At 42.1% G+C, this 14,924-nt stretch overlaps 1 protein-coding gene and 1 long non-coding RNA gene across 3 annotated transcripts; both read right to left on the bottom strand.

The window, feature by feature from the left end:
- Positions 1-1,774: 1,774 nt before the first annotated feature.
- On the bottom strand, positions 1,775-9,062 carry LOC111854516 (uncharacterized). Of its 2 annotated transcripts, XM_023832532.2 has the most exons (8): positions 9,017-9,045; positions 7,648-7,863; positions 6,770-6,908; positions 6,342-6,484; positions 5,505-5,557; positions 4,081-4,205; positions 3,674-3,988; positions 1,775-3,143 (listed from the first exon to the last, which is right to left on the bottom strand). In XM_023832532.2, the coding sequence occupies exons 2-8, from the start codon at positions 7,860-7,862 to the stop codon at positions 2,781-2,783; spliced, it is 1,353 nt and encodes a 450-aa protein (XP_023688300.2). In that variant the 5' UTR covers position 7,863; positions 9,017-9,045; the 3' UTR covers positions 1,775-2,780. The 2 variants fall into 2 exon arrangements, with proteins under 2 accessions (XP_023688300.2, XP_023688299.2); XM_023832531.2 differs by having other exon boundaries at positions 7,648-9,062.
- A 1,232-nt stretch (positions 9,063-10,294) lies between these two features.
- LOC111854517 (uncharacterized) lies at positions 10,295-11,600 on the bottom strand. Its single transcript, XR_002840703.1, has 4 exons — positions 11,591-11,600; positions 11,164-11,285; positions 10,711-10,831; positions 10,295-10,422 (listed from the first exon to the last, which is right to left on the bottom strand). It is a non-coding gene; the product is annotated as an uncharacterized lncRNA (long non-coding RNA).
- Positions 11,601-14,924: the final 3,324 nt, after the last annotated feature.

Raw genomic sequence — 14,924 nt, 5'->3', positions numbered from 1 at the left:
TGCACACCATTCTTTGAAAACCCTAGAAATGGTTGTGCGTGAAAATCCCAGTAACTGAGCAGATTGTGAAATACTCAGACCGGCCCGTCTGGCACCAACAACCATGCCACGCTCAAAATTGCTTAAATCACCTTTCTTTCCCATTCTGACATTCGGTTTGGAGTTCAGGAGATTGTCTTGACCAGGACCACAACCCTAAATGCATTGAAGCAACTGCCATGTGATTGGTTGATTAGATAATTGCATTAATGAGAAATTGAACAGGTGTTCCTAATAATCCTTTAGGTGAGTGTGAACATCACAGCATTTTAGTGTGCATCTGGATGTATGCTGAAAGAGCCATTGTTATATTTTTGCAGTTATATATACCTATCATTTATATATCACTTTCTATTTAAATGTTTATATAAATATTCAGCAGGGCACCAATTACTCTAAACTCAGAGTTTAGTACCAACTACTTGTACTGTATACAGCTAGGCCATACTAATGTTAATATATAACAGAATAAAACAATTAAAAATGTACTGTTTATTGGACAAAGTATCCAGGTTTAGGACTTCTTCCACAATTAAGAGTGTCATAGTCATGGAGTTCCAGAATCTGGATTTCTGACTCATGCATTCCTCTGCAGCCACAAAGAGAAAGCAAATGTTAAAGCAATGAATGTTAAAGTATTACAGATGATGGATCAGTCTCTCCTAGCATTTCACAATTGCCCATTGCATATTGCAACATAGTTCAAGCTGCCATAAGAACATAAGAACTATACAAACGAGAGGAGGCCATTCGGCCCATCGAGCTCGCTTGGGGAGAACTTAACTAATAGCTCAGAGTTGTTAAAATCTTATCTAGCTCTGATTTAAAGGAACCCAAAGATTCAGCTTGCACTATGTTATCAGGAAGACTATTCCATACTCTGACTACACACTGTGTAAAGAAGTGCTTCCTTAAATCCAGTTTGAAAGGTTCTCCCGCTAATTTCCACCTATGGCCACGAGTTCTTGTATTTGAACTAATGCTGAAGTAACTATTCGGTTGAACAGCATCCAAACCTGTTAGAATCTTATAGACCTGGATCATGTGCCCCCGGTCTCCAACTTCTGAACATTTAGGCCAAAAAGTTACACTTTTGCCCCTTCCTGCGGTATTTGCAGACTCTTTGTCATCTAGGATATTGGGTTTTTTTCAGCCTGTGCTTCTTCCTCACTGTCACATGAAGGACCTTTTTGTGGAAAGCTCTAGTGACTGTTGATCAAAGAGCATCACCTTCCCCCGCAGAGACCGTAACGCATCCAGAAGCTCGCAGCTGGCTTCACTGTCGCTCCCTTAAGAGGCACTTTTATTATCCGGTAACTAAGTTTATAGGAATGTTCGGAGTCTTTTGGAGGGTTTTGTACGCTTTGTGCTGCTTTGTTTCTCAAGAGATCCTGGTTAAATTAAGCTATTTTTGAGTTTTAACGCATTCTTTCTCAGAATTGTCCCAAAATTCACCTTGTATGATTAGCCATCAGTTACGACTAAATTAAAAATCTGTTTACTAAACACCAAAGTGTTAAAACTGACATAAATAAAACAGACACACAATCTTTGACTCCAGAGAGTGTATTCAATAATATGTTGGGGGATTTCTCAACAGTTAAGCTGTTATTGTTGCCATCTGGTGGTGCTGTAAAGGTAAACCATTGTGTCAAACATTTAAATAAAACTTAACAGCAATTAATTCATTTATAAAAACTCCAAAGGCTGGCAAAAACCACAAGCTGAGAATTGCTGATATTTGACAACTGATATATTTACTTAAAACAAGTAAATAACATCACAGCATCTGATGTTGGTAAAATATTTCTTTGACTTCAGTTAACAATATTCTAAACCTCTTTTACTTTACCCATCAATTGTCAAAAGCTATTAGGAGTAACTACGACTAAAGGGAACTACTGGAATTTAAAAACAACTTTTAAAAATCCACTAAATTAAACTAAATGTTTAAAAGGGTTTTGTGTTACATAGCTGTACAACAGACTGAGGTAACCACATAACAGCAGAGAACATGAAGAAACTGAACAGAACAGAAAGGTGTTCAGGAGTCTTACACTCTGCCAAGACCTTAAAACAAGCCGCATTCGTACAAACAGCAGCAATTCTGTAAACCACAGGGCCAATATGAAAGCACCAGAACTCATAATGGTTATTAATCGGGAAACACTGCTGACCAGTCAGGCTGCCACTTTCAAGAAAGTCACTAAACATTATGCAAGTATTTAATGTGTCAGATATGTAGTGATAAAAAACAATACTGTCTAGTCCTGTGTTTTTTATTAATGTGTAGAGTCAGTAGTGCGATATTTGTCTCTTCCCTCCATTCTCTTATTTAATTAATAAAAAGTATATTTAATATTTTACATTTCATGATTATACATATTTTATTTTAGCTTTTTGATACTGAATGCTATAGTAAGATTTATTTTAAAGACTCCTATTATTTCACAGTCAAAACGTCCATATAATCACAAAGGGATAATGGTTTCATTGCATATAGTTTCTACTGAAGTGCTTTTCTATGTTTTTATGTTAAAGCTTCCTTCTGCAGAAATGAGTTTATCTGTGGAAAAGCACCTAAACGGCCGGGTCAAGGGTGGTCAAAACAGTTATCGGAAAAATGAGAAGGTTCTATGGTCTGGTTTGGACAAGGCTAAAAATGGGTTTGAGGATTAAGTTATTTTACAATGGAAACGTCCAGGTTGGGAAACCCTATGAGGTTACAGGATTGGTTACTTCTAAACTTGAGCCTTCTGGGCTGGTAGGGGCTTTTCGATTGGCTGGCCCTCCTGTGTGTACACTACCCACTCCCTGTCACTCAGTACACTGTAACGGTACGTCTTGTAGCCGAGCATGTCCTGGGCACGGTACACTTTGTTGGCCTCATATAGGTCACTCCAGTAGGGAGGCAATGGCTGAAAGCCTCCGAGCCGGGCCAGTTCAGCGTTGTACGCCCACTGCTCCGAGTCCAGCTTAAGGATGTGGCGTGTGGCAAAGCCGCGTTTCCGCCGGGCCGCAACATCCACCTCCATTTCCCGCTCCATCTCCACCCGCGAGGGCAGGACGAATGTCCCGTCCAGCACAGACAGCACAAACTGGGTCTGGCCAAGAGGCAGGAACCATCAGTGTAGGAAGAAGGAATCAAGAATGGGAGGAGAGACAGAGGGAGAAAACAATGGGGGGGGATTACAGCACGTATTACGACTGCTAGGACTGAACCTTGTACCTCGACCACAAATGATAAGACTTAACTAATTACGTGCAGAACATTCAACAGAGTCAGCAAAGAATAACTCAGTTCAGGTCAAAGACTGAAATGTGCCAATCACATGGACTCTATACAGCCGATGCTTTTATCCAAAGGGACATGGAGCGATTGGGGGTTAAGGGCCTTGCTCAGGGGCCTAAGAGTGAAATCACTCTGCCAGCCCTCGGATTTTAGCCAGCGATCTTTCGATCACGGGCACAGCGCTCTGAACCGCTGAACCACACACTACATACGCTACACGACCACACAGGCATACCTACATGCGCAATTACCAAAATCAGCTTGAGACCTAATGTAAACATGTCAAGCAAAAACCGAGTAATACTGTGTTGAGGTGGTCCCAGACTTTGCAGAATCACTCACCTGGCAGTGGAAGTGGGGAAATGGGCAGATAGCTCTGCAAATGCCCATGATGAAGAGTGAGGGGAAGGCAGGGGGAATCAGGAACTTGTAGAGGGGTGAAATAAAATGGTCTTGGACATGCAAGCCCAGCTGGTTGTGCAGGAATGGGAAGGTGAAATTGTAGCCAGTGCAGAGCAGAAAGACCTCTGGCCGGGTCACCTGGCCATCCTCGAACTCCAGTGCCCCGTCCTCTAGGACACGTGTCACAGGTGGAGCCTGCTGCACCCCCGGGGGCATGGGGCTCAACAGGGGATGCTTGCTGTGGCTGAGGATTACCTAAGGCACGAGGTAGGGGCGCACCAGTGAGGTGACACATGGAAAGGGCTGTCGAATAGCTACCAGAATTCCGAGTGCAGCACGAGGAAGACCTGTGTGCCCACGCTGGACAGCTCCATGGCAAGATCAAGTCCAGAAAGCCCAGCTCCCAGCACCACCACAGACTTTCCAGAGAAGGGCTCGGCACTGCGGTAGTCATGGCTGTGCATCAGTTTCCCTGTGTAAAAGCAGCCAATCACGTTAGAGGTGTGCAGGGAGGAGCCAATCGATGAAGACGGAGGCCAGAGCTGCCCACATGGTACAAGAGTCAAAATGACTGACATCGTACAGATAGAAACAGAGACTCATCACACTGCAAACACAAGCATAAGCATCAGAGCAACGCAGAAACATGGTTTAAAAAGCTGCGAAAATATAACAGCGGGTGATGATTAACTCATAGATTTTTGGATTTTGTGGCCTATGTGCTGGGAAATCAGATAGGACTGAGGGGTCAGTCTGTGTGTATGGCTGGTCCTATTTGAAAAGGTGTCCCTTTGAACTACACTCCGGCTTAAACAAATCCAAGGTCTCCAGGAAATCAATGGGCTATATGCTTAGGTGACGGGGGCCTCTTGCGCTCCCGGCTCTGCATGGGCGATGACTGCTGTGGACTGACATCAGCTGGAGGTCACTGCTCCAGCACGGAGGACCTGGTATAACCCCAACAGTACTGTACATCCATCCCCAGGTTCACCAAAGGCTTTGAGAAGCAGAGAGCTCACAGCACACCCTGTACCAATTGATTTTGGCAAATAATCAAATCATTTAACAATGTTGTCCCTACCACGCATTGTGCATTCCTATACAATATGTATATACATTTGTATGAATATTGGCATATGTTCACCTCCAAGTGATTTAAAACAAAAGCACATATGAACTTCCTTATTTAAGTTACCAACCTGTACCAAGCGTACTCATTAAGTGAAAATGCAGAACTGATGTTTGAGAGACCTGACATGCATCAACGTGACAAAGAATTTGAAATGCAAGTTGAAATTCAATAATCTTAAGTACTACAAAAGTTGAACAATGTAAAATAGGGTATGTTCAAATAAATACACTGACCCTTCTGTACCTATTAACAGGAACATGAGCAGACTTTTCAAGGGGCAGATACTCTAACTGGGGGGTGGATCTAACTGATCCCCCACGGTAAGTTTTAACAATAAGGGAGGACTTGGGGAGATTTTGTATGATCATTGATTATCTAAAAAAGGGCTATCAGAACATTAAGCTGGAGGGGGCACTTTCATTCATTCAGGCAAAAGGGGGAGGCTCTCGGGTACTCCAAGTCCCGCCCCCCCCCCCTGAAAGTTGGCTAATATGGTTACTTCACACAGAAGCCTAACAAATAGCTATAGTACTAAGTGCTCTACACTTATATATATCAAATCTAATTATCCTGTAAGGTGCACAGAAACACACAGCGTGCAGAAAGTATGCGGAACAAACACAAGTGATTCAAACATACCTGGGAACTTTCCCAAGCCCGGAATCTCAGGGATGTAAGGCTCAAAGAAATGCCTGTCAAGCAAAACACAAGAATTGTTAAGAACTAAGTGCTAGGAACAACCCTAACTGCATGACCATCAAGCTCCATCCTGTGTTGAAAGCCTGCAGTGATAACTTCTATGCCACAAACAAAATAACTGCATCACAATTTATTTAATAAATGTAACTAACTTGTTGTATAAAATAGAATGTAACTACATTGTTATACAATGTAAGACAGGTATCACTGAATATTTCTTAAATCCATATAATATATCCCTCATTAACTAAAAGGAGTTGTGGTAACATAAGGTAACAAAGGTATTATGGACTCATGTGATTATGTGAAATGTTTAAATGAAGCAACCTGAACCGGGTTACTTTCGGATTAAAACACTGATATTTAAAGTCCAAGTGTTATGCAAACTCCACAGAACTGTGCCCATGCGGCTTTTAAATAATACTGGGAACTGGAACCAGGTCACCATTGAACTGCCAAGAAATTAGAACTTCAACCAGCAAGTCATGTCAGATTTTAAAAGGTCTTACATAGATCACATAAAGTGCACGCTATGGCGACGATGTGACAGTTCACGCATGTGTATGCTGTGTACTTCTTTGCAGATGATAAGGGCTAGACCAAGATAGCAGTAGCCCACTTTACTGCCTGTTTAAAACACTGACTAAACAAATTTTTGCTACAAATTAGCCATTATATCCCTTAGTTTATGAGGGAGCTTATTCTTGCGAAAGAAGAAAAACTGATAAATGAAACCTAGTGGGTCCGTCTCCCCTATGAAAGGCGGTTTGTACTAACCCATTGCATACCATGACGGCATCAAAGCGCTCAGTGACACTCGTGCTCGGATCCAGGCCGTCACTACTGGTGATGTCCCAGGCCAGTCCGTGCCAACCATTCTCCACCTGAACGGGCTTCACCAAATCCACCATGGTGCCAAACTTCACAGCAGAGAGAGAGAGCAGCCTCAGGATATTAAAATACACAGCACACATTGAAAACATCCTAACAGAGTGTCCATGTTATACACTTTTCAGATAAAGTAAAAAAGTGTGCACTAATGACACAGCATAAAATTCGTATTAATGATGCAGTATCGTAACAAATTAAGTGCCCGTGCTCATAGCTTACTACCACCTGAGAATATGAGTAAACCTCCATATTGCTGGACATGGCAGGCCTGCCCAGCCACCAGCAGGTACCCAACGGGCCGCTGCTGCCTCTACCTTGATGTGGTCTCTCACGCGGAATTGGTCACAATACTGCTCTAGGTACTTCCGCACTTCTGTGTGATGAACGAATGATGGAAGTCGCTTCTCAAAGGGGAAGTCGGGAAATGACATCACTTCCTTGGGGATATTTGTTCTGTAAAAGCAGAAACACCAAAAAAGTTACTGTCGATTAAGGGGCACAACATCCACAACCTTAGCCAATAAATGCGAGCCTAAGACATTCCTCTTACACTTTTATCTGACAATTTCATCCAAAACAACTTACGAGAAAAAGCTACATTCTTTATGGGTGCCACCGAAGATATGAACCCATGACCTCAGGGTCATTAGTACAATACTCAACCTGAGCTATAGGATTCATGGCAACATACCCACAATTAAGAGAACCAGTTGACATTGCTGGACTCACTCACAGGATACTGGTTAACAGGTTGAGTAAAGCTAACACATCCAGGCAAATGTGAATTTGGGCCTATTTTGTGTTTATGATGTTACATTACCAAAGGCATATATTATTTCAATAATATTATTACAATATGCTACGAACCCAAAGGTACATAAAGTGAACCTCAAAATGTGTCACACGGTTCTGTAATCTTTCAGCATATTCCTGTAATTAATGTAAAATTTCAGAACTCGTTTTCTTACAATTTAATGAAATACCTGTAAAGCCTATAATATATAAACAGTAACTGGTCATCTATGCACCTGTTCGGAATTAAAAATTACATGGGTAATGGCTCAAGCACACGACAGATATCAGTATTCATGTATAAAAACAGCCGATAGTGTCAGGGGTGAGAACAGAGGAACCGATCAATGAAGACTGAGATCCCTCCCCCGCCCCGGCCGTGCATGTGTATGGGGTTCACCTGAGGTCGCGGTACATGCTGCTGAGGATTGGAAGCCCATTTTCGTAGTTCCCGACTCGCTCTTCATAGACCCAGGTGCCTCCCACGTGCTTGCTGAGCTCGTACACCACAGGTGGGGCAAAGGTGTCCTGCCGAGCCAGCAGGTGTCGCGCTGCACAGAGCCCAGCGGCCCCCGCCCCCACCACCGCCACCCGCAGCCCGCCCAGCCCAGCCATTCTGTGGAAGGACAGAGCATTCAACTGCACAGCATTCGCTGCATTCATCAGTCACCATTATCATTCTGCTCAGGGCTTCAAGGGGGCTAGAGCCTATCCCAGGCAGCACAGGCCAACGATTTGCCCTGGATGACGTGCCAGTGTGTTATTATTCATCATTATTGTAGCTTTTCTTGTGGTTATTATTATTGTTGATGATAATGATAATAATAATTATGGCAACAACAACAACAATAATAATAACCACAAGAATAAGCTGGCATACGCCTCGCAAGAACCATAACCGATGGCTCTAGTCACCCTCTTAACCCACAGTTTACTCTGCTGCCACCAGGTCGCAGATACAGGACTCTGAAATGGAAACGCACCTGCTTTGGCAAGAGTTTCATCCCTACTGCCATAGCTGCACTTAACTTGTCACATTAATCTTGTACCCATCAAATCTCCGCTACAAATTGTGTGTATATGTTTGTGTGCCATTTTATGTATTTGTGCCTAACATGTTAGAGGCCTGTACTGTACTTTGCTTGTATTGGAACAGACTGTGAGGACAAATATCCTTATAGGACAATAAAGGCTATCTAAACAGCAACATTATTATTATTATTATATTACTACTACAGCAACTAGTAGTAGTATTTCAAAGAATACTACAGAATTCCTGGTGGCTCAAGTAACAACCATCTGCACCAGAGATTCCAAAAATATTATATTTGTCAATCTCCACTAAAAAGTGGTAACACGGTGCAGTGAACTACTGCAGACTTCCAGAATACATATGAAAAGTTTGCAGTTTTCATTCTTGCTATTTATAGCAGTCATATATGATATATCGTATGTATCAAATGTCGACTTCGCGCTTACGGAAGTGCAGTAAGCGGTTCCGTCGGGCTATTGTGGATGGAGACGGACAGTGTTCTCGAAGTAAAACGCCAAGTCAGCATTCCATTAAAACAAATATCGGACGGGCAAGAAAAAAAAAAAGTTCAATCGTCAATGCCTGCAATTCAGTTTGAAAAACAGCTGTAATGCAAAGTGGAAAAACTACCTTTAATCATCACTGTAGTTTTGTTGTTTTTGCCTACAGATGCATGCAAGATATAATTTCTCATAATTGGCATTCATCATAAATAGACAGCAAATACTGGACTTACTGTGCACCGTCTGGACTCAGTGGTTTCCTGGTTGAAGAGAAGGCAATCTAATGTGTTCATATGTTGTAAATATGTAGGTCACTCCAAAGCCCATCCCACCGTGATCGGTTCCCACCAATGATTGGTTGTCCTCCAATTCTAAGACCGCCCCTTTCTAAATCTCCATTTCTATAAGGAATGAAAACCTTACTCATTTGGGACACTTGAGGTCGCAATTATTTTTCGCAGCCGTTACATTGTAATTTATATATTCATACATACAAGATTTTAATAAGAACAATATTTAAGGAGATGAAAGCAATTTGAATTGAATAAAAATGTACAATAAATAAATGCTGGCGATCGTATATCACAGGATGACATACAATACCTCAACCGTAAACAGCAGACTGAAACATGCACGACGGCCTCGAGCCGAAGGCGATCAGTTGAGTTTCTTATAATCTTATTATTAAGCGCTTTTTATACCAAAGCTTCTTTAAATTACTAAATAGATAGGCATATCAGTGCTCGTTTATTCTACAATTGTGTGACTGGAAAAAACGTTTCAAAATTGACATTCATAAATCACTCGGCCTTGTATATATCCCTTAGCTGGCGCCCTTCAAACAACTGCTAATTGATTTTACACTCATTTATTTCGATGCAGTTTTGACATAAGCCAGAAACCGTACAACTATCAGTCGCGGCTGCGGGCAGAGCTCGAACCTGCGTGGGGAGAAACAAGCAGACATTGAGTGCAAAGCCTTAGCCATTCGGCCAAAGGCAGGGCGAAAGCAACTGCTATGGGAGGGGGGAAAGGGGGGCAAACGGAAGGGGGAGCGGCACATACTGTATGAAAATGATAAGAGAAATACTATTACGTTATAAGCTATGAACGTTTTTATTCTTCTGTTTGATTTTTTTCTTAGCATTTACAGTCTTTCCTATTTTAATTACACCCCTTTTCAGTCTTTTGCATGTTACTTGCCTTTTTATAATGCTTATTTTCTGAGAACACTGGAAGGTAAATGCCAACGCACGAACAGTTTTTAGTGTCTCTGGGAACCTTAAACAGATGTATTATTGCAAATGCACACAACAAAAATGAAGCAAACAAATCATTGTTAAAGGCTTTTTAATAATCTCTTTCCACTCTGTGAGGTTCTTCCCCGACGCTGGACAGTTTTCGGCTGACCACATGTTGTGCGCTGGTAGTGATAGGTGTAGTTTTTGTATCGACACTTTTTTGCTACAGTGACGTCGGTGTAACTCTCCCCCCCCCCTCTCGATTTACAGGCTCTTGGAAGTTCACGACCGTATGTCCACAGGTATGAATGGAATGGTTCGCAAGGTGGACCTGCTGAGGCAGCTGTGCTCCCTGCAGCAATGTATCGTCAGCTGTTCTCTTCTGTACATCAAGTAACCTGGAAAAGTACACCAAAACTCTCAGCATCAGAAGCAGTGGCAGAAAAACTGAGCACTGGGCCCTGGGGCATGCCCCCCTCCCCAGATATCATACCCATCATGCACTGCAGTAGTTAGCAAATTCCACAAACAAATGCAAAACAATACAAACTATTACTTTCAAAATCGTTTTAAGTATTGCACCATTTTTCTTTTTGTTGACTCCCACCAATGAAATTGTATACATAAAAAATAAATATATAAAAGTAGCATGTCACAAGTCTATACAATATCCATGACATCAGTACCTTAATCCTCATTAATGCTTTGCATATGAGAGATTTACAGTCGCAGGGGGGCCCTCAACATAGCTGGGGGGGCCCGGGCCCAGGGGCAGATGCTCCAGCTGCCCCACCTACCAGTCCGTCCCTGGTGAGAAGACTATAACTGATCAGTAAAGATATATTATTTCATCAGACCTGTCTTTTTCTTATGTAGGTTCAAAACCCACATACACATATGTGTTCATACACATATTCAACTCAAGTTGATGAATTTGAGTATGAGTGTTAATCTGAATATACAATTACTTTCCTGTATATTACTGTGAAATATCAGAAGACACAAAAGTCTCACCATGAAGACACAGTGTGTCAATGGTAACCAGCACCAAGCTACTCCTGTATCTACCTGCTGTCCTCAAACAGTTGTTTAATGTTACCGTGTTTGCACAATTGACTGAGGAATCAGAATAGTTTTACCCTTGCAGTCTTTTGGCCTATTTCTTGCTGGCTGATACTCCATCAACAGCCTCAGGCAAAGACATTCTGAAACTCTAAGGGTGTCAGGTGTGTGGACTGCCTGGCCATGGGTCACTAACAGTCTGACAAAAGATAAGGCGAAATAAATTAGACAATCAGCACTGAACTATGTCATTTATCCAAGCTGAGCTATAATGAATCACTAAAATATACAGAGTCTAAAGTAGGTATACAGTTCTTATTTTACAGTACTAGTTGTGTCATGTTTAGTCTCTTAGGTGTTTGAAATGTCCTCTATCTACACTGATACATTCCTGGAGCCTGTCCCTAACACTCTGACACACTTTAGCTACCTTGACAAGAGCTTACTGCTATCAGCACAGGCCATTCTGATCGTGCCCCACAGCTCATTAATAAATGCACATACCTTCATACGACCCATGCACACCAAAGGAAGAGCGTAGGAATGGTCCTGATGCAACAGAGCAATATTTGGATTGCATGACAGTGCTGCCGTTGTCATATGTAATAAATGCACAGCAATATTAGTTGTGAAGAAAAATATATATTGTTAGACTGTGTTACATACCGATCATGTTGCGCACTGCTCAACAGCGACATCTGGTGGGGCTTGGCCTTACGGGCCCCTAATGTATACAGACAACATTGAACATGCACTGTAAAAACCATACATCAGTCACCACCACGCATAAGTAATCAAACATTGGCCACATTACCTGAGCAGATGTGCCAGGCTATGATGAGTAGATGTCTTCACTATCTGAAGCACAGGCTGGAGTGTGTGAGGCTCCTCTTGAATCAGGCCTAGTTTCCTGGAAAAAAACAACTTAGGTAAAGTGATTTCACAAAATTCATCTGCCTACAAATTTGCTGCACAAAACACACATATAGATCCTCATAGCCGGTTCCAAGTGATGCCAGTTCCACAAGTACAGCAAGTACACTGGGCACAGTACCTCAACTGATGAGTTATTTGGATATCCTGGTGTGTATTGCATAACTGAACTGCTGGATGAAGACTCTTAATACGGAAGGGCAAAAGAGAAGGACATTGACGGGTCATCAGGAGATACCAGCAAGGCTGCAGGCAGGCAGCACCCGTAGCGAGGCTGCAGGCAAGAGGAGGGTGCCAACAAGACACCAGGAAGTGCCAGCACGACAGCAGGTGAGGTGGGCGCCAGCGGGATAACAGAAGCTGTGGTGGGCGAATTGAAATTGCCAGAACAGTGATGGCAGACGCAGTGTTTCCTAGTCCAGAACCCGGAAATGCAGGCTCCTCCAGGAATTAAAGTCGACTTGCATTGGCCAACTACCGCACTTCTCCTAAAACCTACTACATGCTGTCTGCCACCTGAGTATCCACATCTGGGGTGAGTCTCGTCAGCACCTTATCCATCTCAAGGAGGAGTGCTTTCACCTCGGGGAACCTCCACACTACAGTATCACACCTCCACTCTAGTGGTGTAGCCAGCAGGACAAAGTCCATTGCCAGGAGGTGGGGCGATGTAGCCAGATACCAAGGGGCTTGTCATAGTTCAGAGGACCCTCGGTCCACTGTAATCTGAAATGCTGGGGTACTTGCCCAGTCCTGGCATTCTGTCATGTCCATAGTGGTGAGGAGGAGTATAAACCCCAGAGACAGTCTTTGCATAGGGAAACCTCAAAAGGGAACTTCATTAAGGTAACTATAGAGGGGAATAGGTCCTCACTTGGACTAGGGGAGTTTCTAGCTATTGAAATGACCAGGGGATTAAGTCAAGTTTACCTGGGGCTTGACATTTCTTTGAAGGAAGTAAGACTGATTGGACCTAACTACAGCGGACCCATAACATGAACCTATGGGGAGCTCGGGCTCATGATAAGTAACCATGCCAGGACTGGGGAACAGAAGGGCACATATAACACTTGCAATGAGGAGTATATGAGAGGCAGGTGTGGGAAATAAACTCATAACAAGGGATGAGAAGTAGCTGGGATGAATGCCAATGAAAAGGCACAGGATGGCCAGCAGTGACATCTGCTGGCCAAACAGGAGCTGGACAAGATTGACAGAAACAGATCGTGACTCGGCTGGTAAGAGCACAATTAACACATCTGGAGGGAAAGGCGCAAGCCAATTTCTATCTATGTCTGCTGTCTAGAAATGATCTCCATTTATGGTAGTCTTTTTTACAATGAAAATTTATTCTCTAAATTAAGAAATATCTAGAGTTTCAAATTTCATTCTTTATAACCAGTATAATAATGTTCTTTGGACCGAAAATATGCTACCTTAGCACACTGTAACACACTTGACTAAGAAGGGTTTCTGATTCTTCTGGGAGTGGTTACATATACTTTTACTTATACTAAGAACCCACCTGGCTCAACCCTTTTGTTTATTTTACTGAAGCTGTAGACCTATGTCTGAAAATCATTCTTCAGGCATAGAGCTTATGGGTGAGTTTCCCGAAGCCTTTTTAACGCTACATCATTCGTAAGTTCTATCTTACAAACAACATAGCGTTAAGAAGGCTCGGGAAACCCTACATCTCCATGTGACACATCTCTGAACAACATAAAAATAAACGGGTTTTACATCGTGTGCCCATCCTGACCTTACAATATCGAACTTGATCAATATTGACATTTGTATCTATGGAATTCAAAGTAGCCTATATTCCTTATTAATTGGTTTGATTCATTCCTATTTAGACTAATGGAAAAATTGTGATTGGTTGGCATTTGCCTAGTCTTGGAGTGGGTTAACCTTGTGACTGGGTGGGCCAGTGTGGCTCTTCAATGAACTGAGCCTGTTTGTAACAACTTCTATATGTCTTTTGCAGAAATTCCATTTGGAATAGGCTTTCCCGCCCCCTGTTGGTTCATATGGAAAACGCAGCAATATCTTATTAATTACAATCCTGTAGTTTTTTCGATTACACCAAAGTTGACGTTACATATTTATTAAGCAAAATACATAGAAATTCGTTGAAAAATGTAAACACCGCACCACCATACATACAAATATTTCGAAATGCTCCCAGATGCGGCGTAGCTGCGATAACGGGGATTAGAACAAAAAACAGAAACGAATGTAAAATGCAAATAAAACGAGCAAACTGAAAAATAAAAATGATCTTGGCTTATAACTTAATGCTGTTTCTCTTTTCGTTTTCATATTTGCTTATTCCTCCTTCTTTTGCCCCCGTTTCCCCCCACGCAATGACGAGCTATGCATTTGCAAAAACTGGCTTATTTCTATGCATTCTATACTGGCTGTTTCAAAGTCCGTCCCCAAGGCAACAGCAAATCATATTCCATCCATCCATCCATTTTCTGAAACCGCTTAATACCATATTATGAATCATATTAAGCATTCAAATGGGAAAAAGCTTTTATCAGATTATATGATATTTTATATAGATGCATACTCTCGTTATGCATATATCTCGTTGTCAATGCATTCGGCAATTTAAACAGGTGCTGAAATTGCGCCTTCAATTAACGTCATAAAACGTGGAATTTACGAATCGTGACTTAAGATGATCTTTCATTCAATGCATGTCAGATTTACATGTTCATTGTCTTAAGCTGCATAAAAATGTTTAATCGAGGGCATTATCGTTAATGCCTGTGTAGTTATCGTTATATTTATGTAACAATTGCAGTTTAACCTGTTCTTAAAAATACGGTCAACACTCAGTTAATACCATTTTCAGTTAACCGAGTGCATAGGCTCGTCCGCGGCGGTCTCGGGA

The sequence above is a fragment of the Paramormyrops kingsleyae genome, chromosome 10 (assembly GCF_048594095.1).
Source record: "Paramormyrops kingsleyae isolate MSU_618 chromosome 10, PKINGS_0.4, whole genome shotgun sequence".
Lineage (NCBI taxonomy): Eukaryota > Metazoa > Chordata > Actinopteri > Osteoglossiformes > Mormyridae > Paramormyrops > Paramormyrops kingsleyae.
The sequence above is the reverse complement of the archived record's forward strand: the minus strand, read 5'-3'. Positions and strand labels throughout refer to the sequence as shown.